The sequence below is a fragment of the Trachemys scripta genome, chromosome 1 (genome assembly GCF_013100865.1).
Source record: "Trachemys scripta elegans isolate TJP31775 chromosome 1, CAS_Tse_1.0, whole genome shotgun sequence".
Lineage (NCBI taxonomy): Eukaryota > Metazoa > Chordata > Testudines > Emydidae > Trachemys > Trachemys scripta.
Genome location: NC_048298.1, coordinates 13,101,597 through 13,128,441, shown reverse-complemented (window position 1 = coordinate 13,128,441; position 26,845 = coordinate 13,101,597). Strand labels below are relative to the sequence as shown.

General features: G+C 39.8%; 1 protein-coding gene across 14 annotated transcripts in view; it reads right to left on the bottom strand.

Annotated features, from left to right (window-relative positions):
- Positions 1 to 26,845, bottom strand: part of CELF2 (CUGBP Elav-like family member 2) — a 673,014-nt gene that overhangs the window by 138,985 nt on the left and 507,184 nt on the right. For all 14 annotated transcript variants that reach the window (XM_034764756.1, XM_034764676.1, XM_034764660.1 and 11 more), the window contains one exon: positions 8,976 to 9,172. In XM_034764756.1, coding sequence (XP_034620647.1) covers positions 8,976 to 9,153 — 178 coding nt within the window. In that variant the 5' untranslated portion in view covers positions 9,154 to 9,172. The remainder of the gene's footprint in view (positions 1 to 8,975; positions 9,173 to 26,845) is intronic.

Genomic DNA, 26,845 nt, shown 5'->3' with positions numbered 1-26,845 from the left:
TGTAGACTTGTCTACTCAGCCAGTAATGCTGTCAAAGAAGGGAATTAGGTTGGTTTGGCATGATTGGTTCTTGACAAATCCATGCTGGCTATATCTTATAACTCTATCATCATTGAGGTGCTCACAAATTGATTGTTTAATAATTTGTTCCTGTATCTTTCCAGGTAAGGTCGTTAGGCTGACTGGTCTAAAATTCCCCGGGTCCTCTTAGTACCCATCTTTAAAAATGGGAACAATGTTTTCCCTTCTCCAGTCCTCAGGAACCTCACCCATGCTCCATGAGTTCTCGAAAATAATTGCTAATGGTTCCAAGATTGTTTCATCCACTTCCTTACATATCCTAGGATGAATATCATCAGGCCCTGATGACTTGCCTTTATGGATATTTTTGCATTTTATTCAGCTTGGAAAATGAAACTAGACTGGTTGTTTTCATTCTTGTTTATATACAATTTCATATTTCTAGTCTTGTACCCTATATGATGATGTTAACTATTCTGTGTGTTTCCAACAGTGCAGGGCAATGCGTATACTAAATATATATGTTCACAGAGTTATCCTTTTACATTTATGAAAACATTTCTAATCATATTTGATTTTGTAAAGATATTACAAAATACTCCACAAATAAATGTTGGTCTTAATTACTTGACAAGATCTGTTCTAACTTCAAAGAGGATACTATTTATCTACTCAGTTTTCTTGATCAATATCAGTGCAATATGCTTTTTTCTCCCCAGAGCAATCTCAGTTGGGAGAAACGATCGTTTTAACATTTTAACTCTTCCCCCCCATTACCCTGCAATTGATTTGAAAGGTAATCTGCAAAGAATGTTTAAAAGAGGCTTTATGCCCATTTTCTTTTCTTTATAATAAATAAAATACTGAATTTCTGATTTTTTTTCTCCTCAGAAATATTCGGAGTGCTAAATCTGACTTTCCCTACTTTTCCTGGGCTTACTGGAGGTCTCAGATATAGATTGGGATCTATCTCATCCTTGAATTGGAAAGGCAGGGACAATGATCCCTTAACATAACCTTCCTTTCTCCCAAGTGTTTCTTAGAGGTTAGAATTAAACAGTTGTTAACAAAAATCAAAGTTGCAAACAGTCTGACTGTCACAGGTTGGCTGACCCCTTCAAGGAGAGATGAACCTCATCCCCACCTGTGACAAGATCAGCTCACCTTCCCAAGTGATGAAAATGGAGAAGGTCATGTGACCAGTGGGTCATGGAACTCAATCAGGCCTAGGGTATATATATAAAAAAGAGGCCTGTGCAAAGCCTGGGGAAGAGGCCTATGAAGAAGGCAGAGAGGTTCTTGGGTCCTCTCCAGGGTGAGAAGGCTAAACTCCTGGCAAGAAGTCCTGGGAGTCACTGCTGGGCGAGCAGGAAGACAGACCCGCAGGGAGGATGGATTGTGGCAGCCTGAGAATGGGCTTAAGACTTTTTGTTTTGTTTTGAATTCCATTTATACCATGCTGTTGGCAGGACTTAATACATCGGACTCCAGTAGGGAAATCTTGTTTTGACTATCTTGGTCTGTGGTATGGAGTGCTGAAGGTGTCCTGTGGGCCGGGGAAACTGAAGCAGGTTAGCCTGGGGTGGCTCTGCAGAGTTTGAGGAGGTGCTCCGGAGGTGGCTGACCTGGTTACCTTGACTAAAAATCCCTTCTCTTCTAAGGGCTGGTCAACACACAGTTTTTCTACCAATTTAACCATGCTGTGTTAGAAACCAATACAGTTAAACAGGTGCAATCCTTTAGTGTGGATGCAGGTAAAGGTGCTTTTATCAGTATAGCCTATTTTGGGAGATTCCGGGAAAGTTTTCAATCAATATAGTTAAATCAGTACTAAAATAGTGTAGACAAGCTTGTGCAAACAAGCTGTTCTTTCCCTCTCTTGAGATGTATTCTTCTTTTGTGTTATGGTAGCACCTAGGAGCCCAAGTCCTGGACCAGGACTCCATTGTGCTAGGAGCTGTACAAACACAGAATGAAAAGGTTATTAAAGTTTTGCTTCTCCACTCATCCAGAGATACAAGGAGAACAAGAGCTAAATTTCTAATTTCTAAAAACAAGAAGAAAACATCTTTCCAGGCCTCCTCCACACACCAAGCAGCAGCAAAAAAAGGAAAAGTTCTCTTTTGCCCACCATTCCCCTTTATGGGTCATTTTAAATAACTCATTTTACAACATCTTCGTGAGCTGTGCTTATCAATGAAGTTGTCTCTGACTGTCAGTGGGCTTTGGGGGTTGGTTCTGATGCGGTTCCTTCTTTTGCAATAAACCATGACTGGATTTTACCATGAGGCAGATTCATGCAGACAAGTTCACAGTCACGTATGTGATGGGAAATTAGCCTCATCTGCCCCCACACCTCCAACCAATGCAAAAATATCATGGGTCACAAGAAGGCTCAGACATTCATCAAGCCAAATGCAGCTCACCAAGTGTCAGCTGGGCCCACAAAGGGCTTGCCATTCTATCCTGTTAGCTGTTTGAGTGAGGAAACCTTACCTTACCTGGTACCTGGTGGCAGTGCTCACGTTATGTGCTGCTCTGTGTATCAGAAGCAGCACTCTGAAATACTGGTGGAAGGAATAACTTTCTTGAGGAATATTTACTGATTCCCCTGGTGGAAGAACATCCTACTCTCTGCATGGAGGGAAAGGGGCAGAGTTTGGTTTAAACACTCTTTTTTTGCCTACTGTTTCTCTGTCTTAGAATCATAGAATCATAGGACTGGAAGGGACCTCAAGGGGTCATCTAGTCCAGTCCCCCGCACTCAAGGCAGGACTAAGTATTATCTAGACCATTCTTGACAGGTGTTTGTCCAACCTGCTTTTAAAAATCCTTAAGTCTATGCTGTATCATCCCAGGGTTTAATATTAATGGAAAGAGGGAATCTATTTCTACCCTCAAGTGCAATGCACTTCAGCACATTGCAAAACTTTCATCAGATTCCCTTATAACTTTTAATGTCCCAAAAGCCAAGTACAGTCCTGAATTTTTCTCTTCTCCACCTTCTTGTTAGTCAACCCTCCAAGCCCCTTTCAAGTTAACCCTTGTAGACCTTGCACCATATCTTAACCCTTTCAGACATGTTATGATTCATGCTACTCTCCTTTGGACTACTGCCCTTCATGATTTTCTATAGAATGGTTCTAAATATTAGGAACAGTAGTTAAAACATGATCTTTTTTAAAAAAATCCCTTTTTAAGTTTTACAGTATTTCCTTTTAAATTGTGTTCTTTGCTTTGCTTGCTCAGTGCCTCTTTGACCAGAGTCATACAATGCATCATGCTAGTCCTTTCATGGTTCTAGCTTTTATGACTCCTTAAAATCCTTCTCCTGCTCTTTAATCAGAATGTATTAGTTTAACATATACTATGACTCAAATCTCAAATTTATTCTTGTTATTCTTGGGTCATTTTATCCAGCCAGACTTCTTCATATCTGCTCCCTTTCTCCACGTTATTTGCTGGTTCTTCCCCCATCCAATCCATTTTGTATTATCCAAGAACTTGGATAATGTTAGTGGTACTTTCTTCAAAGTCATTTACATACAGAGTGAAAAAAATATTGATCTCCAATACCAATCCCTGTGGTTCTCCAATCTTCATCCCCTTTCTCCCTGACCCATAACCTTTCCCTGTTCAAATCTGCCCTCGATCACATAACCGGTTGCTTTCTCCATTTGAAAACGGCCCCTTCTCTGCTTTGCTAGCAACTTTGTGTATTAGTCTCCTGTTTGACACTGTGTGAACTGCCCCTGGGAAATCTAAGTAGATTATATACACAATTTCACACCTGTCCACTTTCTGAGAAACCTCTTTGAAAACTCCAGCAGATTTGTCAAATAAGAATTACCTTTTTTGAAATCAGCTCACATCTATACTATATTTTATACTGTCGTGTATATCCCATGCATAAGTCTGGAGTGAATGCTCTTTAAGTTTTAGAAACTGAGCATCCAAGAGTCAGAAATGGCAGTGTCGCGGTTGAAAATGCAACCTTAACTCTGCCCCCTTCTACTTGTGCCTAAAAACAAGATATCTTTTTATAGCATTATAAATTGGCATTTAATATATTATGAAATAGAAGTGTTTGCCTTTAAAAAACACCATTACCACACTGTGGAGAATAGTTGTTTCCTATAGGTATAAAATGTTAACTTTTAAATGGTGATCACTACAATTTCTTATACAATGCTACATAGAATAAATTACAGTACTATAAACAAAGTCTGAAGCCTGGAGTTTATTTAACTCTCAATGAGGTCTACAAAGCATGCACACACGCACACACATGGCATCATTTAAGTTTGTAGAACTTACAATCTGTGGCATTTATTAGCTCAAGGGTACTACAGATAGCTCTATCTAGCATTAGCAGAACACATTAGAGCTGATAGCTAAAAGCTATTCCATAGACAGAGCATGTGGTATTAGACTACCGGGGAGTTATGGATAGGGAACAGGATACTTATGGCCAAATCAAGACGCTACAGTGCTGGAGAGGGGATAAGGTGCACCACTACACAGGTTCCTCAGGAGTTTGCATGCTTGCAGAAGCCAGGTGCAATCACACCACCTTCGGGGGCACTGGAGTGGAGCATTCTCACTGACAGCCAATGACACCTGTTAGCCGTAGACTGCTTGCTTAGCTTCTCCGTGTCTGAGCAGCACACAGTAGAGGTGTATTTATGGGAGGAGCATGGTGACATATCTTGTGCATGTCCCCTTTGGGCCATGCGGCCTGGGCTCCTCTTTTGCTCTGCCAGAGCGCAGATTGATAGCTAATGGGTGCACTGGGAAAGGAGGGAGAAGGGATGGCCCCTTTGTTCTCTATCCCGCTCAGACTCATGCATCTGCATCAGATTGGCAATAATTTAGCTCTTAGATAACAAAGAATGACAAATAGTTTTTGTACACGGCATGCTTTACTCATCCATCTCCCCACACCTGCACTCTTGTGTTATCAAAACCCACTGCCTGCCAGTAGACTCAAACTACCATGTGAAGTAGGATAATACATAGCACCAGCCTTTTACTAGAGCACGTTACTCACTACGAGGCAGCCTCTCTGCTTTCCAGAATATTCCTCTCCTCAGTAAAGGTGGATATAACCTAGAGAGTTCTAAGTAAATTCTGAGCCCCTGTCCCCCCACCCATCATATTCCAGAGGAAAAATGTAGTTCTGTCCAGCTTGTCTCTATTCTTGAGCAGCAAGGTAATGGCATAAAGGAAATTTTGAAAAGGAGAGGAAGAAGGGAAATCTTCACCACATCTTACTTTGATCTGTAAAGGGTTGTGTCGATTTGTAGTGTTATAAAAATGCTCATTAATAAAAATGATAAGAAGTAGGGCATCTTTCCATCAAATATAAAGTACATGAAGTGCAAATACTTCATCAGGGAACAGATACGTTTGTTCTGCCTAAATTTTGAATCCACTTGCATACGATAAGTTCAAAAGTTTAACTCAATCTTATTAACTCTCCATAGAACATTTTATATTTTTACTCTCTGAATTTCTCTTGTGGTGGAAAGCAACACATGGGTGAGTATAAGCTACAGGAGGAAAAAAAGGGTCATGTAGTCAAATGTTATGAACTCTTCAAGTCCCCAGAATAATATGGAGAGGTGCAAACCCTTCAAATGCTCCATCAGATTGGCACCTAAAGAAGGAACATCATGATCCCAAGCACTACAGCGGAGCTACCCCTGGGACAGAAGACATCAGCTGATTAACAATGCTTCAGAAGAGGTTGAGGACAGAGAGTAGGGCTGAACATAATTTAAATCCAACTGAAGATATGAGAGAAATTTAGGTTAGTGGAATGTAGACAACCCTTGCTCTTTTAAAAAGTCCCATGGGATCTTTAATGGCCACAAGTGGTTAAGATGTAGCTTCTACATCTCATGTAATGTGAGCGCAACATGTACTCTAAAAGAGAAATAGGTACTTCTCTAAAGTGCGTAAAGTGCTGTCTTTCTACCTGTCTCCTCCAACTTCAGCTATGTAGAATTTGCAAGCAGAACAAAAAGCTAGGAGATGAGTGAACTAGGACATTCATGGTTAGAGGGTACAGAAGGCCGTCTTAATGACAGCAGAGGAGAAAGAATCAGCGTTTGATTATTTTTGACAGAGTTGTAAAAGGCTCAGATTGCAGCCTGACAAACAGCTCATCAGAGAGATCCTATGCCCAAGCCAGAGAAATCTCTTTGGCCAAGCTAACAGAAATACAGGGCCCTAGTCTAGCAGGAGTGAAGGCTTTCTAAAACCAAACACTATTCAACATTTAGATTCAGAATGCTTAAAAACAGGTACTAATGCCAACGAGCATTTGCACTTTTGCAATTCGGATGCTGAAGAATGTAAAGAAGGAATCTCTTGATCTTGCCATGTCATGATGCTGCTGTATATGACACAAAGCCATGACCTTGCAATGCCATCACAAGCTAAACTTACAAAACATGTTATCCCATAAAACTCTAGGGAATCCCAAGAAATTCTGGGTAGCCAGCAACCCTTATTCCAACCCATCTATCTCAAATAAGAATTGGTTTGAGTGGTTGAGTAGGCACTGATTTCGTATACCCCTCAGAAACCTCTCAGAATAAACAATAAACTCTGTCCCTGCTTCTAAAATGGGGCAAAGTGTTTGTCGTGTGTTGTTGACACTGACAATATTAGAAACAGCCTTCAGTAAAAAGAGATTTTTTTTCTGGTTATAACGCGTATTTTTCTAATCTTCACTCAGGCAAACAGAAACTGTTGTATAACTGGGTTAAGAAAATCGAGGTCTTGTTCCTAGAGGAGAGGTGCCCAACCAGAAGCTGAAGAAGTGTCTACAGCACCCTCGCTGGCAGTCCTAGCAGAGCAAGGATTGAATGGGCTTGGGGCCATATTTCCATATGCCAGAGTTTCTACAGGAAGAGCTCACTGGTGGGGCTTGCTGCTGTATCACCAGAATTTAAGTCTGCAGGTTTGTCTGGCTTTTTCTGGGACTAAACTCACTCAATATTTAAAAAAAAAAATGTAGTGGCACATAATTCTCCTGCTCCCCTGGCTGAGAACAGCCAAAAGAAAGACCAGCATTCTAGAGAAGCAATTGGTTGGGAGGGGACTAATAAACTCTTGACAATTAGTCTATGAAGCCTTTTCATACCTTCAACTTGCCTGACAGACCCGTATTGAACAATGGGAAACGTCAGAGAAATGGGCTTCTTCAGTCTCACTACAATGCCATCCTCACTTCATTTGCTGCTTAGTGGGGAAGCTTTTCTGAGAGTCAGGAATCAGCTCTTTCAATAAAGCCAGCCTCAAAGTCCAGCATTTTGGTGATTTAGACTAAGCAGGAGTTTGCTCATCCATAGCAGAATGGGCTGCAGTAAATCCAGTTGCCTGACCTCTTAATACTGTCTTCTATCCAGCGTGAGAGAAAAAGATACATAGTGAGAAAACTCTGCTACCATAGTAGGGGTCTATGCACTAAGATACTTCATCTTCCGTTTGCTTAGAGAATATGTAAAGCCAAGGGTGGGAGAACGGCACCAATGCTGCAAGAAGAAAATGCCTTCAGTTTTATGGGCACCAATCAAAGCTGCAGTTTCAATGCTAGAACTTGAATTCTATTAGTCGCATAAATTGTATGCTACGAACTCTTCCTATATGCCTACCTGATGCCTGGTGAGCAGATGTAATCTATGTAGGGTATCCGCAAAAGCACCAGTGTGGTACTCTAGAAAATATACAAGGACAGATTAAGTTGTCCTGATGAGTTATCAGGGATGGGGAGCAGCAAGGAAAAAGGTCAAAGAGAGCGGACCCTGTTACACCTATCAGTACCATAGCCGCAGGAGAGAAGAGAACATTCTGACCCAGCACAGACAGGTGAGCTTGCTACAAGACATGGGAACATCCAAAATTTTGGATCCTGACTTGGAGGATAGTGATCACCTCCAGCTGAATGGGAATCTTTACAGTCTTGCTCAGCTCCGTTAATCAACTGCTGGCCTACAAAATCCCTTTCTGAGGTTCTCCCCAGAATGTGCGTTTTAAAGGTGTGGTCAGAAGAAACGAAGGATGAAAAATATCAAGTATTGCCAGGAACAGGCATGGGTGCACATCTGGAGGGATCCAATGCCTGAAGGCTAACACTCATTATTTGTAACACTGCTAAAAATTTAGCACACACGTTCTGGAGAAGATCAGAAAATGCCAAAAATATTAAACATAAAATTAAGGGGATTTTATCTGAGGAAAAGTATTCTGTGACACACAGATGGATACACAAAATATTGACATTTTATGTTTTATATATAAACACATATGCATGCATATACATATCTAGCTATAGATACCTATATACATACTCAGAGAAATATAGAGGTAAGGATAAATATATTACATGTACATCAAAAATGAAGACAAAGGCAAGCTATCTTTTGGATAAGTAACCACAACTGAGTCAGTCCCTAATGTGACCGCAGGAGAGAAATCGGAAATCTGGAAATGAGGCAGGACTTCTTTTATTGCCTCCAGAGAGGTGATGTAGTAAGAGCCCAGCACTGCGCTCTCTCCTCCTAAAGCCCTCAAACTCTCTCAGCACCACAGGTGGGAATAATAAGTGAAAGGAAGTGGAACATTATATTTTTCACGAGCTAATCCAAGGAAACTGACCGCTCAGGTTTCCATTTCTTTCGGCAATAATAATTTACACTAGGGCTGCACTCTTTTGTTATTTTTTGCGCAGCCGGAATGGTCTCTTCAAGATAACAGATATTTAAACTGCAATTTACGAAGAGGAGGTAGCCAGTAATCTATAGGTATTCAGAAATTCTCGTCTCTTAGGTCTCTGGCTGGTTCAATACAGTATGCTTCAAAAACAGACATCCCTTAGGAAATCCTGAAGGCATGTACGAGAGTTTTGAAACAGAAAGTAAACAAACACAATCCTACTACTGTACCTTTGCTTTGGGGTGGGTTCTGACTCCTGTCTCGGAGAACATTAATCTGGTAGACAGCTCCGTAAGGCTCAAAAAGTTCTTTTAGCTCTTTTTCCGACCATGAACGTGGGATTTGTCCAACAAACATCTTAATGGCATCTGGGTCTGGTTGGTCTGAGTGATCCAAAGCTCCATTCATCTTGTTAGCTGTGCCGTTACTAAAAAGTGGAACAAAGAGATAAAAATAATAGGCATAGTTAGGAGACTGAGCATTTTTGATGTATAATAGATGCAGAAAAAGATGTCAACAGGGCACAATGGGGAAAAAACTGTGCTTAATTAACAGTATAAATGTTACGAACAAAAGCAATGCAAAAACGGCATTACATTTTTCATTGAGACTGGTTTTCACTGCAGGCTGCTGCTTAATACGGTTATATCAGAAAAGAGCTGGAAAATACAAGCCACGAGCCAGTACTTTTGCATCTTAAAGTGAAGGATAATTATGAATAAGTGGATATTTCTATATACGGCTGCTGTAAACAGCACCAAACCAGCTACTGGCAGAAATAAGGCTGTGCCTGATTTGTGTGTGTGTGTGTGTGTATGCGCGTGTGTTTTGTAATAAGTCACATGAAAGGAATATGAAATGCTCGGCAATCTGTCAGATGACTAATGCAAGATGCCAGCGATGAATTTGCAGATTGTGTGAAGCATCCATGTGTGCATCAAATTAGGATAATATTGCCTAGAATGGAAAACACTCCAGCTATGCGGCTGGTTGCTGCCGATTAGTTGCCTACACTTTTAGAAAGGGAATGGGGGCACCCTGGAACAAAGAGCACAATTCAGAAGGGGAGGACGGCTACAGAATTGCCTGCTTTGTTCAGAAAATGAAAATACTGCTTCAAAAAGTTTAGCGCCATGTAAATAACATTACATGTTTCAAATCGTTCACACCCCATAAATTCCCTACCCTATCTAATTTCCAGATGTGCATTTACATTTGAAACAACTATGCATTTTGAAAAAAAAATATTTTATTCTCGCTGATAATTTTGAACTTCTTGGAGTAGGAAAATTGCATATCACAGAGTACAACTTTTCCTGAATGTTAGGAAAACAAATTATTTTATATACCGAATAAAGGTAAAATGCATAAAACTCAAGTCACCACGGGTAATTAACAATAATCATTTCAAAACTCTTTTCTTGGACCAAGATTTCCTATAGTAACTAGTAGTGATTTTGGGTGACCAATTGGAAACACCTTAAAGCGGCCTGGTTTTCAGAAAGTGCTGAGCACCCATCCTCTGAAACTCAGGCCTCTTTAAGGCATGTCAAAAGTTGATCAGCTAAAAATTGAGGCACCCAGAATTCCCCGTCACTTTTGAAAATCTTGGCTTTGGATCATAGGTTCTCTAGCTGATACCTGCCCAGAAGAGAACACCCATACCACTCAAGGGCTGGAGAATGCACAAAGACCAAGTCATATATTTTACCGTTGTTTATTTATTTTTTTAAAGCTCTGCATAATTTCTCTGCCTTAGGGCTAAGACAAATTATTCAGTTTTTGGTTCCTCTGAAGCATAGTGCACCTGGACACATTAATATGCCCATATTAACTTTTGAACTTTTCCTAGATATTGAAGGGAGGAGAAAAAGTTACATGAAAAGCACATTTCAAAACTGATGATGAAAAGTTCCATCATCAGTTTTGTCAAGTGTCTTTAATGTGGCTTAATGGGCAATAGAATAAATCTTACTCACTTATTAACCTTCAATGACTCATCTCTTTCCTGAATTACTACAGGAGCAAAACCTGCAAGTCTCTTCTCAGGCAAAATTCCTATGGATTCTAGTAGGATTTTGGCCTAAATAAGGGACAAAAGGATTTTGCTCATCCCTTTCTATTGTCTTTAATGTACAAATATTCTTGCCCGTCTTACACCCCTTCTTAGTTTCAAAGCTCTTTCACTGATCACAAGAACTCTAATGTGGCTCTTCAGATATTTGTGGGATCATTACCATCACCCATCCATTTCAGCATAATGAACGAGAGAGAAATAATGCAGCAGAAAAACAAAGGCCCTAATCCTGCAAGTTACTCCATGCAAGCAGCCTTCCCCACCCATGCAGAGGCTCACTGACACCCCTGGGATTCCATGTGACGGCGTCACATGTCACAGTGACGCAGAGGTTCACCCATGCACAGCAGCTTGTAAGTTTGGGGCTTCAATACTTCACTTATCAGCGTTAGATGTCGGGATCGCTCAATGAAATTCTATGGCCAATATTATGCAGCGGGTCAAACCTAATGATCATAATGATCCCTTCTGGCCCTGAGAACTGAAGAACCATATTTCACACTTACATAGTGCCTTTCCTTTGAAAGTAAAAAAAAAAAAAAAAACACCCCCCAAAAACATCTGATCTATTCAGAGGAGATTTTCGAAGACATTAATGGCTATTAGACACCAAACTCCCCATCATTTAGATTCAGGCACTTAATTGCCATTTGAGCCTTTGAAAACCTCCCCCTTATGTATTTCATACCATTTTAGAAACACTGACTAGCTAAATTCTGCAATGTACCCTTTGCTTTTATACTGGTTCATATATTTGGTTAGGAAGCAAGCCAAGATTACTTGCACTTTGATTTCTTCCTTATTTATGTTAATGTGCAATATTTTAGAAACATTAACAAACATAATTCATTATTAAAAGTTCTATTCTCTACTCCTTTACTCCTCCAGTCTGTACATTCAACATATACACACACAGGTATAGGGTCAAAATTATGCCACAAATTGCACTTGATGTGGGATAACAAGTGTACATATTGGTAGACTTGTTCTGGGTAGGAGGCAAAAACAATGGCAATGTGATGGCACCACTCTGTTTCTAACTAATGAAACAAGTGAAACTGACCTTTAGAAAACACATCAACACAAATAAACAAAATCAGTGTTCATTCCAATGAATCCCTGTCATCATTATGGGCCTGATTCAGCAAAGCCCTTAGTATATGATTAAATCCATCCCAATTCAACAAAGCAGCTAAGCACTTGCTTAACTTTAATGGAATTTAAGGGGGATTAAATTAAGCATGTTCTTAAGTGCTTTACTGATTTTGTGTTTAAATTTCAGCCCTTGCTGAAGTGCTTTGCTGAAGCAGGACCTAAATGAATAACTGAATGATGGAATTTAAAACTCTTGGGTTTTTATTCTTGGTTTGCCACTGACTCACTGCATTATCTTGGGCAAGTGACTCAAACCTTTCTGTGACAATTTCTACCCTTTTCAACACCTGTGCAAGCCCAGTGACAGCAGGTGGATGAAGGAAGAACAAAATTTGTCCTTGTCCACGTAAACTTGAGCAACTGTTCAATGGGTTTATAATATTTTCCTATTTGCAACAGTGGTGTTGGGCGTAAAAGTATATTGACACCAATAGAAAAAGGGGGTAGGCAAATTATAGCCACATAAATAGAATGCGTTTCTGTGGGCATACATGGGCTACTCTTCAATGAGAAAGTTCAATGAGAGTTGAGGCTAACACATCCCTTGGGCCCACAATCTATTTTAGGGTTTTACAATTGTGCCCATCACCGTAGGCGGCTAACGCATTAGGACCATTCATAAAGATAAATCAACTGGAAAAAAATAGGAAGGGGAAGAACTGTTTTTCATTAATCCAATTCCTACAGTTTACTCCGAGCATACGCTGAGAATCACAATCCTACAAACACCTGCATTAAGATTCAGCTATCACATTGTCTGTTTGGAGAAATACGTAATGTCCTTTTGAGTAGGATATGGTGAAGATGATGAGATGAATGGCATAATCTCCAAGCAACCCCCCAAAAAACTAAAAAAGGAAACCCCAACTAAAGGAGGAAAACCCCCTATGCCCTTAACTTTCTCTTGCCTAGAAAATACTTTGTATTAGGCTGAGACTTGTTAGTCATCAATGAGAAGGAGCCATTTTGTCACTTGGCTTTGCTGATACACCGGAACTCAGTGGAAGTGGCTCTCTCCCATCTCATCCCCTTACTCAGGAAATAACAAGGAAAAAAAGAGAAACCACACACGAAACTTTATTTCCAAGAGGAAACAAACCAATACACTGGAAAGCTTAAGGCCTCTACTATTTCTTGAAAGTGTGAGCACAAAAGGGAGCTGTGTCTAGGGGACACTAATGAGAGCAGAATCCCATGACAATTACTGTCAGTACCCAGATGATGATATATCGAAAAGAAAATTTAGATTATGCGACCAGCTGCCTCTGCGCTGCAGTAAGCCTCCCTCTATGGCCAATTTAGTCCACTGGACTCACGGGTGACCCAGCACGTTATCCTAATCACTGACAAGGTGTCATCTATATTGTGGAGAGCAGCCTGAGGGCAGAGATTAAGCCAGTGAGTGGCTGACTGCTTATGGTTGCTGCCAGGGCATCCTTTCTCTCAATTTGTGCCAATTTTCCTTCTAATAACCTACCTATTGTTCCATCATTTCAGGAAGCTGACAGGGCCACTCTTTGAGGAGTGATAGATTGTTTTGCTATTACTTACATTTACTAGCAGCACCCCATTCTTGTTTTTAATCCCAGCAAATCTACTGGGAGTGAATTTACTAATTAGAGATGGGCCCTGGAACCACAGTGTTTGGGTCTGGATCTTAAGATTCCAGGCCAGACTCATTTCCATTCACAACAAGCCAATCGTTCAACAGTCAGTGGTAGTGACCAAAATAGCTTCGATTCAGGCCCGTTTCTTGGCCTGATGTGAACCTTTCTGACAATATTATTTTGGTTAGCTCCTCTCCCCATCCCAAGCCTCACCCTACTCCAATTATTTTAATGTTTTGTCCAGATTTGCCTTTCCTTCTATGATCCAGTGCTACAAAACATGGGCTTAACTGTAAACAAATGATTAAGGTCCCCCCCCCCCCCCCCCCCCCCCCCCCCCCATGCCCTATTGACGTAGAAAGGCTCGGAAATGTATAAGGAAAAAATAGGCTGCAGGTGAACGAACTATTAAATCCATCTTAATACAGAGGCACTTTAGTTTCATAGTAGTAAATATTTAGTGCCCGTAGGCCCCAACTGGGATTGGGGACCAATTGGGTTGGGTTCTGGGCACGCACCCAATCCCTGCCCTCAAATCCTTATAGTGTTAAAGCTGATGTGCTGAACATTATAAATTACAGTATTATCGTAGGTTTAGAAGCCCTTTTACCTGGAAGGATTACAAGGTGCTTTACAAACTTGCCATATGCAGAAACGTCTTCATCCTCGGGTGACATGCAACAGCGGCATAACACCACACAGCACTACCACACAGCAGTTTAGGCCAGAAAGTAAAGAGCAATATCATATCCAATTGAAACTGTGAGGGGTGCGGGAGTTTATAGATGCAGAATGTAATTACCCAAATTGGATTTTGGCCAGGACACCAAGGGACACCGCCACGTGCCCAATAAAATAAAAAAGTGCCTTTGGGTTTTTAATAACCACACTTGATCAGGACAATGTGTCACGGAAAAGATGGCCCCTCCAGTAGCTTATTGTCCCATAAGCACTTCCCTGGAGCAGTTGTTTAAAACTGACTCAGAGAGAAGAATGCTTCTTTGCAAATCATCACCATCTCTTGGTGTAACACCCTGTGCTCTCCTTAGCAGAACTCCTATAAACCACTATGTTTCATTATTCTAATTAAATTAAGTTCCATATGTATCCATAAAAGCGACTGCTGAAAAGATTTGACACCACAGCTTGTTAACACAACAGCACACTGCAGGGCTTTCAATCCAGTGAATGCAATCATATTGTACACGAGTAATACAAGACGTATAATGCCCCTCTCTGCTTTGCAACCCCATTCATGCTGCCCTGGTGCTTGTATAAAAAACTGGTATTTACATAGAATTGCAAGCTTGCCAGAAGCTGGAATGGGCGATAGGGGATGGATCACTTGATGATCACCTGTTCTGTTCATTCCTTCTGGGGCACCTGGCATTGGCCACTGTCGGAAGACAGGATACTGGGCTAGATGGACCAATGGTCTGACCCAGTATGGCCCTTCTTATGTTGTCACCATCTTCTGCATATCAAGGGCAGTTGGAACTTCACAGCAACGCAGTAGGGAGAGAACTCTCATCCCTTCAGCCCCCGAATCATTGACCCTTACTCATTCTGTTAACAGATTATGGCTTATGACAAACAGCTGAGCGGTTCTGACTCCATCCAGTAGTCAATGGCACATACACAAACTATAGAGGGTCCTGTGGCACCTTTAAGACTAACAGAAGTATTGTGAGCATAAGCTTTCGTGGGTAAGAACCTCACTTCTTGCATCTGAAGAAGTGAGGTTCTTACCCATGAAAGCTTATGCTCACAATACTTATGTTAGTCTTAAAGGTGCCATAGGACCCTCTGCTGCTTTTTACAGATTCAGACTAATACGGCTACCCCTCTGATACTTTACACAAACTATGATATTAACTATTTTGATTGCAATTTTAATTCCAGGCGTGCAATGCTCTGAGTGAGCCAGTTGATTACAATATGTTTTCCTTGCAAATGTGTAATAATAAGCAAGTAATTAGCAATGAACAATAAATGCAAAGATATTTTTCACAGATGCCTTCATGGTTTGCAGAACATATTTGCAGCCATGTGAGTGCTTTAGAAAGACAATAGATGAGGGAATCCCTTTTACAGGGCCCGCAAATAGTTCAAAGTTCAAAAATGTAATTATTCCCAAATAATTCATTTCTTCAGTGCAAGAAGCTGGGCTCTGCCAACACCTGATCTATTTGCTAAATCTCTGGCTATGTAATCTCACGCAAACCACTGTAACCAGTTACTGTAATAGATGTTCTCTTGTTTCATCACTGAATCCAAATTTAGCATCCAAATTTAGCATCCAAATTTGCAATGCCAGGCTTGGATATACATTATTATTATAGGAGCAGCTGAAGAGAAAAGGAAAATCCCAATAATCTCTGTCAATTGGACTTTAACTATTCAACTTGCTGTACATATTGGAGCAAATACGATCCTTTATTATGGGGATTTACAGCGTCATAAATTGGCTCTAGGAGTTCTACTGCCCAAGACAAACCTGTAAATGTCTGCCCCTACCAAATTACAGTCACCCATGCAGTTACTGGATGTTTAATTGCCCCAGGCCCTCAGCTGCTTAGCCAGCCCTGCTTATGTGTCTAGTCAAAACCGATTGATTTAAGGCCATGATTTCAGATTGAACTCTGAATGCCTTGTACTTTTGTCAAGTCAAACTACAGGGTAACTTTATCTTAATGTAATATTTTTGGAGAGTGACTGTTTCCTAAATTGTGCAGTCAAGTAACAATATTCCTGCAACCTTTGTGCATTTGCTGCATCAAACTTAAAAAAAAAAAAAAAGCTATGTTCAAATCAATGAATAAAATCAGAGAAACCTGTCGATCTTAACTCTTCCAGTTAACTGTGCCTGCACATTCTCTCTTAGAACAACTTGTAATGATTTATGGATGCATACATACTATACACAAACACCTAATTCACATCGTTACCCACATATATGCAGCACGGGGAATAAAATATATGCCTTTCAGTTCCAACAGACATAGGCTTCTACTTAGTAAGTTTATAACACAGCTTTGCTAGCTCAGCCAATAGCAGAAACAACTACACCTCTATCCCTATATAACGCTGTCCTCGGGTGCCAAAAAATCATACCGAGTTATAGGTGAAACCGCGTTATATCGAACTTGCTTTGATCTGCTGGAGTGCGCAGCCCTCTCCCCACCCCACCCCGGAGCGCTGCTTTACCACGTTATATCCGAATTCGTGTTATATCGGGTCGCGTTATATCGGAGTAGAGGTGTATATATACACAACTGACCATATGTATCAACCTAGACAGGGTACCAACTCCTTCTGTTTAATGGTCTAGTCCTCTAAAATGGATTTTCAAAGGAGCCTAGAGATTTGGGTGTTTAACACCCTTAGGTTTTTTTTTGTTTTTTTTTTTTAAATCCTAGTCTATATATCATACAGCTATAGCTAAAGGAAAAGCTTAGAGTTCAGGTTGCAGAGACCTGTGCTTTAGAAGCTGAAGGTTCAAAGTTCTGCTCCTTGATGTTTAGTGTGTGTAGATAGCTGATTACCATTATAACTGTGACTGTATGTATGTATGTAAATGTATCCAATGGCTGTGGAGCACTTAACACATGTCTTTAATTACTGACTGCCTTATTCTACCTTGCAGAGAGAAGTGATTCACATACACATAAAGCCATGACATAACAACGTCCATTGTGGGAGCTTTACATTTGAATGTTCTTTACTTTCTGTTGACCTACTCAAAGACAGTTGCTTGCAAATATATTTGTCTCTGTGTTTTTCAATTGGACATTCTAGTTCTAAGGATACCAAGGTCTGTAAAAACCACTAACTTTATTCTTCTTCAAATCCTCTCTCAGAACGCACCTCTGCCACAATAAAACACTGGCAGCTGACCACACCTAGGATAGTGGTGAACAATAAACATTGCTTACTGTACACTTGTTTGTTTCACTCCTTCACATCTTTTCCAGTTGCGTCTTCACATGGGATTGTAAACTCTTTGGGGGCAGAGACCAGGTCTTTGTTGCTTAAGAGCTTATATCATGTCTAGCATGAACAATGAGGCCCAACAAAGGCCTCTAGTTACTACAGCAATTCAGATAATCGGTGCAAGAGCTCATGTAGTTCTGCAGCCATAATTATGCACTTGGAACACTGATTTACATATTTTTTAAAAATGTAACTGATTTTGAGGTAGCTGACCACTTAATATTAATGAAAATGATTACTAATGTTGTGCTTTCCTAATTAGACACTTTTTACAATGAAGTGTATGTCTTTTCTGCGCGACAGGAGACATTTATTGGTGTTAACAGGTTTTTTTTTTTTTTTAAATTTGATTACACCAAAATGCTCACACACTTGTGACACGCCGACAATTGAATTAGAATAGTGCCATGCGCTTAAATTTCAGATCACGTAGGAGCATCTGTTTTCTTGTCAACAACCTCAGCCTCTCCACAGATTCTAAACACTTATTGCTAAACATTTACTCAGTTATTACTCAGTTCCTTGCTTCCTTGGCTCAAAAGTCTTCAGACACCAAATATGAAAGTTTTTTTTTGTTTTTAATGTTTTAAAAGGGGATAACTAACAACGTGCCAATTTTAGTGAGTTGTCTTTCCAGAATGGCATTTATCCACATGTTATTCTGAGGTTTACAAGGATTTTCTTAGTTGTAAATGGGACACAATGTCCAACAGAGGGAAAAACATTTGTTTTGAAAAACAGTACCAGTTCCCTAGCAGAAAAGCCAAATGATTATTGCAGGAAGTACTTTAGACTAACAGGTTCCAAGACTGGCACAGACACACACATCCACCAGCTTACTGCTGAGGTTTACGAGACCCAAAATATTATTTTAATAGGGTCCAAATGCATATGTCAAAAAGGGAGAGGCCAACAACTCACATCCGATATTGCTGCTTTATCCAAGTAGCTTTCTTAAAAATGGAATGGAAGATCACAGCACTGTTCATATTAAGGATTTAGTCAGTTGCATTTAGCTGTGCTTATTTATGTGAAATACCTGAAATAGTCAAAGCAAGTTGTGACATTCAATTTTCTTATTTTTAAAAATAATATACTATCAGGCCTTCCTTTGTCTCCCATACCCACTTCAGAAATATCAATCAAAACAGAATTATTTCCCAAATTGTAATGTAATTGTAATTTCAAGTGGATGAGCATCATTATATCAAAATCCCCCTCAGCTGATTTTTTTTTTTAAAGTAAAGTAATTTCTTCATTTTTTTGACACCACATCTGGCACGTAGAATACAGATGATCATTTGTTTATATATCTGTCTAACGGCCTTTTCCAAACATAGCCAGATGGAGCCTTTCAAAATCAAATTAATTTCAGATTAATTCACTCTGGACCCACTCCAGTTTCATGACTCTATGCTTTGAGGCACTATCTAAATTGATTTAGAGTCATGAACTTAAAGAGCTCAAGTCCTTAGGTATAAGAAAAAAAAATAGTACAAGATCTTTCTTGCATACTAAAAGGAAAAAAAAAATCCAGCAATCACAGGTTACTGCGGTTTCCAAAAAAAATTCTTTATAGTGTCATAATCAGCCATAAAGAATTTCATATTTAATCCAAAAAATGACAGTGAAATTTACATCTTCTGTGCTCTAATATCTCTTGATGAGTCCAATAAAATTATTCAACCTAATTCAACACCAGAATCAAAGATGTGGTAAACTTTTGCAATAAACAGCTGTCACAATAAGAGAGCAGACAGGTAATATTAAAAATCTCTAATGCAACAGATTTATCTAAGGAACTATAAAAAATGTAGCCTGCAAATATATCGGGCTTGCATGCTGTCAATCGCTATGGATGCCTTTATTATCTCACTTGTTTCAATTGCAATTTGGGTTTCCATGGAGATGTAACAGTCAATTCTGGAAAATTATAAGATAAATGTCAGGCAGTGATAACGCTGTTAATGAAGCTTCATTGACAAGCAGCACTATGCTTGCAATAATAGGCATAATTCTATTAGCATATGTATAACCTGTCCAGGAAAAAAATATAACAGGGGGAGAGAATATTAAAAAAATAAAAGTGCGTGTGTAACTATCTTTATTTGAAATGAAACTCTACAGTGAATTCCCAATGAATAGGAAAGACATTGGCTCTAAATGTAATTGCTTAATTCCTTTTGAAATTCTCACACTCTGCTATCACTCCAAAAGATCACTTTGCTGACAGGCGCAGACACATTGTTGCGCAGTATGACACTTGTTTCCTTACAACATGTGGTTGGAATGATCTCTTTCACATGGCACTTAGGAGTGTGTTTTATAATGCATCAGTACAGCCGCTGAGAGGAGTTAGGCAGAAAGATGTGCACCTTGGAGGAGAATCCCCACCCCCATCCTCCACTAGTGCACCCCTTCCCAGATTTGTGCAGCTAGTCCACCTTGATGCAGAGCTCAAAGAGTTTAACATGGCACTGTCTGGTGCGACAGAGACTCTGCCAACAAGGTGCTCAACGACTCAGAGCTGAAAAAGTGCTTTCTGGGATGGGGACTGAGCCCTTACTTTCCCTGCTGAGTTCAGGGCATGATTTGCAGCTGAGGGACGGCACCAGAAAAATCAGAGTTTTAATTGAACAGGTTAATTATATGGAAATCTGGGTGGTGAGCTCAGGATGAGACAGGAAAAAGTTACAAGGCAGATACTCCAAGGCAGTGTGATCTAATGGAAAGACCCTGGATTTTGAATCAGGAGACCTGGGATATGTTCCCAGCTTTTCTCTCAGTGATCTGCTGTGTGTGACCTTGGGTAATTTGCTTCCGTTCCCTCTCCAACCTTTTGTCTGCCTGTTTAGATAGTAAACTCTTTGGGGTTAGGAAAGACTCTTAGTCTGTAAATAGTGCCTAGCTCGGTGGGTCCCTGCTCTCCATGCTCATGCTACTCAATGCTACTGTAATACAAACAAAAATGATGAAAATCAAATTCAGGGACTGGCTTGGTCCGCTGGGAGAGGAGGAGGAAATAGCATTTAAAACAGAAAATTCCATAGCCCCAACTGCCTCACGGACAGTAGGCAGGAAAATAAAGCCCCATTGCTTTTAGTTATCCACTCTTTGGGAGGTGCTCAGATACTGAAGTGGTGGATGCTGTTATAAAAGGTAGCTAAATTAGCCAGCGCTGTGCACAAGTTGGAAGAAATGTGGATCTTACAGTTTTTAAAAGAAGGGTGAGACTCGCCCCCCTCTCTCCTCTTCCATCTTTTTCCTATTTAATAATGAAAAACTTACTTGAATGATGCTGTTTCTGCATCACTGGTCAACAAAGAAAACAATGATAACTCCCATGTAAACAGGGAGATAAATAACTGGCCTAAGATTTCACAGGAGCAAATACAACCCAATTGTTTTGCTGTGCACTGCCATGATCTAACCACTGGACAACACTGTGCAGGAGGGAATCTTGATAACAGCTGAGAGATTATAGTGACTCGTTATATTGTCACTAAATGAAAACATTTTCAAAAGCACTTAAGGGATGTGAAAAGAACAAGTTCCATTGACTTTCAATGCGCTCCTAAATCCCCTGGGTGCTTACGAAAATTCCATCCTTAGGGATTGATTCTGCCGGTACTTTGAACAGTACATCATGCCATGAGTAGTCCCATTGATTTCAATGGAGTTTGCCTATGGAGGAAGGTACTACTCAAAGTGAAGAAGAGTGGCAGGATCTGGCCTTTGTAGAGTGCAAACACTGAGGGGTTTACCTCAACTCAGCTCATCTTCAGTAACTCACTGGGAGGTTATGCAAGTCTCAATGCCCAGGTAGGCAACCATGATAAATGGGTTACAGCTGGGAAGGCTTTCATCTGTGAACCTCAAACGGTGAGATTTACTGCTGCAATTTTTAACAACAACAATGCTTGATTCAAATTTGCAAGACAGAAGCAAACTATTTGGGCTCATGTTGAAGTGAGTCGCTCTGTTTCCATGATGCGTATGTTAAGAACTGCATGTTCTACTGCAATGTGTTTTCTAAACCCTTTGTAAAGGACTAGTTTTCATTAGGCTTTTGGGTTGCCAAAGTTTCATGTTTTTACGATTGTGAAAATGTTGGTCACAGAAGAAACAAGATGGCACAAAATTAGCCATCGAAGGATCTCAGCCTTTTAATGTAAACTGGAAGGTGTAGTTATTATGCTTGAAGTTGTGCTAGAGCATCTTTTATTTATCCTAATCTTGCAATTAAATTGTTTTACTCCACAGGACAATGTGGTTGCAACATTACTTTGAGGTTTGTGAAAAAACAAACACATACATCCATTTTTTTTAAATCAGCAACTGCCACTTTAAAGACATTTAAAAATGAACGCCTCACCAGAATTGGAGTATACCGCCATAAAAAACATATTACCATTAAAAAAAGCCCAGCAATCACGACCACCGCCCCCTAGTACCATTCCAAAATCATATGGCAGTGATTTAGGGAAACACTTTTGAGGTTAAAGTTAAACATCCATCTTTTGTTTTGTGTTTCCATGGTATTCTGTGCAAACGTATCCGTTGGAAAACATTAGAATGCAGCCATTTTGGAACTTTTGCCAATTGACAGGAAAATATGCCTGAAAATTTGACACTACTGTGTATTTTAAGGTCACAGTAAATACTTGTAGCTGGGGGAATGTAAAAGGATGAGGTAACTTCCTCATTATATATTTTGGGGAAGAGCTTATCTTGATGGCTTATTGTTTACCGTAGTGGTTTTATTAGCAGCTGAAAAAGGATTCCAGTCCTGGTGGATAGTTTGACAGCTTTCCAGGAGAGAGACAGCTGGGGTACATGAGAGGTGAGAGGGGGAAAACCAAAAAAGATGAGACTACATGATGGGCCTTTGTAGCCACCACAAAGTGCAAAGCCTTTCGGTTTAAATTTGCACTGGGTAACAGAAAAGATTTTTCAGTATTTGTAGATATGTTTTTCGGCTCACTGTAATTTGCTAACCTGTGGAAGCAATGAGTCCAGGGCTTCCATCAGCAGTTACATTATTGTGAGATGTGTTGTGATTTATAGGAATCACCATTCTTCAAGCCACAGTTTCAAGAGAGTAGAAAAGGCAAATTGACAAGTCTTTGGAGAACTTGAGGCTTTATAACAACACTCGACTCTTACAGCACCTAAGCCTGTTATAAACATTACTTCTTACATCCCCCTCCCTCGATGTATTATGATCATCTCCATTTTACAGATGGAGAAACCGAGGCACAACAAGGCAAGCAAGGATTCCTGGCTCCCAAGCCCCTGCTCCAGCCATCGGAACGCAATGTGCAGAAAGGAATTCATCCAGCAGATGAGTGATTACTGTACCTAAACATTTTTTAAATTATTCAAGGCCCGATCTCACAGAATTGAAATCAGTGGTAGTTTTGTTAGTGACTTTAAATGGAGCAGGATCAGAATGGCTAGAAAATGCTTTTGGCATTAGTCAGAGCTGTGTCAAGAAAGTGCAAGGTGAAGCTCGCTGAGGGTATAACTCAGGGAAGGTTATCCGCGCCTCACGCCCACACAAGCATTCATGATAAATGGCTTCCAGCTGGGAAGCAGTTAGTCTATGAACGCACAACGTGGAGATTTACTCAAGCAATTTCAAATTCACTAAGAGGGGTATTATGGACAGATTATTTTAAGTCACATTGATGCTGTCAAAGGGGTTTGACATAACTGTTCTTGTGAGGTATAAGGTCACAGAGGAAAACGTGATGGATGAATACAAGGAGGAAGTATTCCTAGTGGTCAGAGCAATCGCCTGGAAGCCAAGAAACTTGGGATCGACTTCTGGCTCTGCCACAGACTCTTTGCTTGTTCTTGGGCATGCCACTTCACCTCTTTGTGTCTCAACTCTCCCTCCTTGTTAAATGTGTACAGTGATATTTTCCTGGTATTCTGAGATCCTTGGATGAAAAGCACCACATAAACATCAAAACTGTTGTTATATTATTGAAGAGAAAAAAAACTTTTCATAATTATGTTTTTCTCTCAACTTTAAGAGTTTCTAATCTGTCTTTTAAGACAAATATTTGAAACCTAAGTAAATACAACAGCAGTAAAATGCTTTTCAAGAGCCACTAGCATTGTTTTCATTGTGGTAACACCTTGAGGCACCAATTATGGACCATGAGCCCATTGTGCTGGGCAGTATACAGACATCTAACAAAAAGAGTGAACGAATTTTATTAGTAAAACCAGATGACTCCATAATGCAATCAAATGTTAAGAGACATGTTTCATACCCAGAAAAAGTTGATGTTAAAGAGATCCCAAATCAGGATGTACATTTACCCTGCTTTTTTTGCCCTGATACATTATCTGCTTGCCAAGCCCATGTCCTGCATGTTTATAGACTCTCTTCTCCCAAATACATATACTCTAACTAAACCATTCTCTCAAACATATTGAAGCACATGTTTTCTCCCTCACCTATGTGATTGGCCTTAAATCCTAAGCAGCTGTCTCAATTTCCCAAACAATGCATTTTCTCAAGACATGGTTGGAGGAACTGGTTTCCCATTCCTAATGAGGTTTAGACTAGGGTTTGGAGGGTGGAGATGCTGAACCAGGGCCAGAAGTTTCTAGTTCAATGGCTATGAAATCTTGCAAGATGTTCTTGTGAGATGTCTGCCCAAAATGGCAGAAATCTCATCAAAATTAACTGCTCTTACAATTATATCTAGGAATGGTATCCAAACTGGATGAAGAAAGTGGGTCAATTTGGATCCATCCCAGAATTAAAGCTGCCTGGGCAGATTTGGCTGTGGGGATTCAAATCCAAACCTACCCTGTGAAATTCCAAAGGGTGAGGGCATTCAGATCTGATGCTCCAGGTCAAGCCTTACTCTACTGTTTTTGGTCACTTGTCCACTAGACCATCTGCTGTCTTGTAATATTTAATTATATGAACACTCTGGGATAGAGTTTGTACAGACACTCTATCAATAAATTTGCACTGTAATCTCATCAGCATTATAACAGCTAGCCTGTATGTGCAAGGGAAAATAACTTGGATAAGAAAGTCAATTTTCACTTTGTATGTGAAAAATATTAATTATTATTATTATTATTATTATATAAAAGTTTCACGCTTCTAAGAGCTTCTTATAAACAACAAGAAGTAACTATAACAACTATAAAATCTACCTTGACACAGTGTCCTTTTGATCGCTTTAATATTTCAGAAAGGAGAAGGTCCTCCTGGAGAAGAAAACAGACTACAACACACTTTCCCTTAGCCATATGGAACAATAAGAAGCTTAGAGAGTCAGCAAAAACATTCCTCTTATGAGTGCACAGAGGTACATGAGTGCTTGTGCTACTTATAGTTAAATCAAAACAGCACATCCTTGAGGGGTCATTAACTTTAAATTATAGCTTGTGATTTCTGATTTTATACCAAAAATGAGCCTGCGTTTCTTAACAGAAATATTGGTATAAGTGAGATTGCAACTTTAGGGCAATGATGGAAGAGGGTTTTTCTAAATCTATTCTTCTGTTGCTGAAGAACTTTATACACAGACTTACTAATGGCCTCATTTATGAGGAAAGGGCAACTCAGCGATGTTCTATATTTTTCTGAACAGAAAGGAAGGCCCCACAGCCAAACTGTCATTTTTAATCCTTGCATTGCTTGAGCATATTTAAAACGAACAACCGTGGGTTTTTTTAACGTTGCAGCAATCATGTTGTCCATTAAATTACGAACCACATTTTCTATCATGTAGCCAGGTGACCTGAATAACATTTTTACCCAGTTTCATGAATGATCCATAGAGTAAAAAAGTTTTCACCTCATTAATGATTGAGTTGATTTTTATTTTGTTTTTTACACTTGTCTTTTTAGGTCATGGATCAAATGTGACCCACTTTCACATCAACTGTTTTTTCCCCAGTAGGCAGAGTAGAAATCCAATCGCTAAGAACACAGTACAAAACCACAGAATATTCTCTCCTGCCCATCCTCGTTCCCCTCCCCCCCCGCCCTCGGCAACTGTTCTGAACAAGATCCTGCTTTACATTCAGAGAAGCTAACAACAGAACTGTTTATAAGGACAAGCTTAGCACAAGAACGGGATTTTCTAATGACTACAGAGGTTCCTGGGGCTCTTCCTGTTTAAAAAATATAAAGGAAGGAGTCTTGGCTTTTAACTACTCCTTATTTTAAATCTCATAGTCTTAAACACAATAGCTTTTTCAACTTAAAAAAAAAAGACGACACCAATTAGTACTAAGAGCTCCTATGCAACCTATTAGTCCTCTGGTGACATCGCTGTGTTTGCACTGTTATGATTTTCAAGGTTGACCAATGAGTCAGCAAAGCCAAAGTGACTTAAAAGCATTAAAGCATGCAATAGAAATGGCTTTTCATATACATTGCTGGATGGATCGCAATTAGCAAGGGGAATCAGTACAAGGCAAATATTGTAAGAAGAGAAAGAGACAAATAGGGATCTGATTTAAGTGAGATGGTGTTCCTTTCGGAATAAATGAGCTCCAGATGTTGAAGCTGTTCTGGCTGAATGCAGCCCTCTCACCAACCAGGTAGAAAATGTAATTCAAAAACAAAGTTCAGTTGCTGATGCTCAGTGGATACTAAATAAATACTCAATGGAGACCCCATTGATTTAATATGTAGCACTTTCCATCTTTATGCTGTGCCAATGTCCCTGCCTGGTAGAGGGATCCTCTGTGAAGTGGAAGGTGATGTCATTTGGTTAAAATGTAAAACTGAGGTCTGGTACGCTTGTCATTAAAATTCCATGGCACTTGTAAAAGAAAGGATAGTCTTTCCAGTGTCTCGGCTAAATCTAAATGTGGGTAATTATATTCTGCCTCTTTAAATTTCCACTGACGTTTCAGATTGCTACATTGTTCTTTTTAGCTCTTCTAAAATTATTGTGTATTGTTGTGCAGCACATTTATACAACTATCAGAGGTGGTTGCCTTTCAGTGGTAGGTGAAGCAGATCCTATTATATAGTTTTTTTTAAGTGTTTTGGGATCCGGGCTGTAAGAGATTGCAATATATTACTAGAATTAGACAAAAAAAATAAGACTATAAATTAACAATCTTTTTGAAGGTTTTTTCTGTTTCACATGATTCAAAATAGACCCTTCTTAAAAAATATTCGAAACATTATACAAAACAGATATTGATGATAATGGTAGGCTCTTACATTCTAGACAGCTAGCCACTAAAGGATGAAATGATCACACACCTTAAA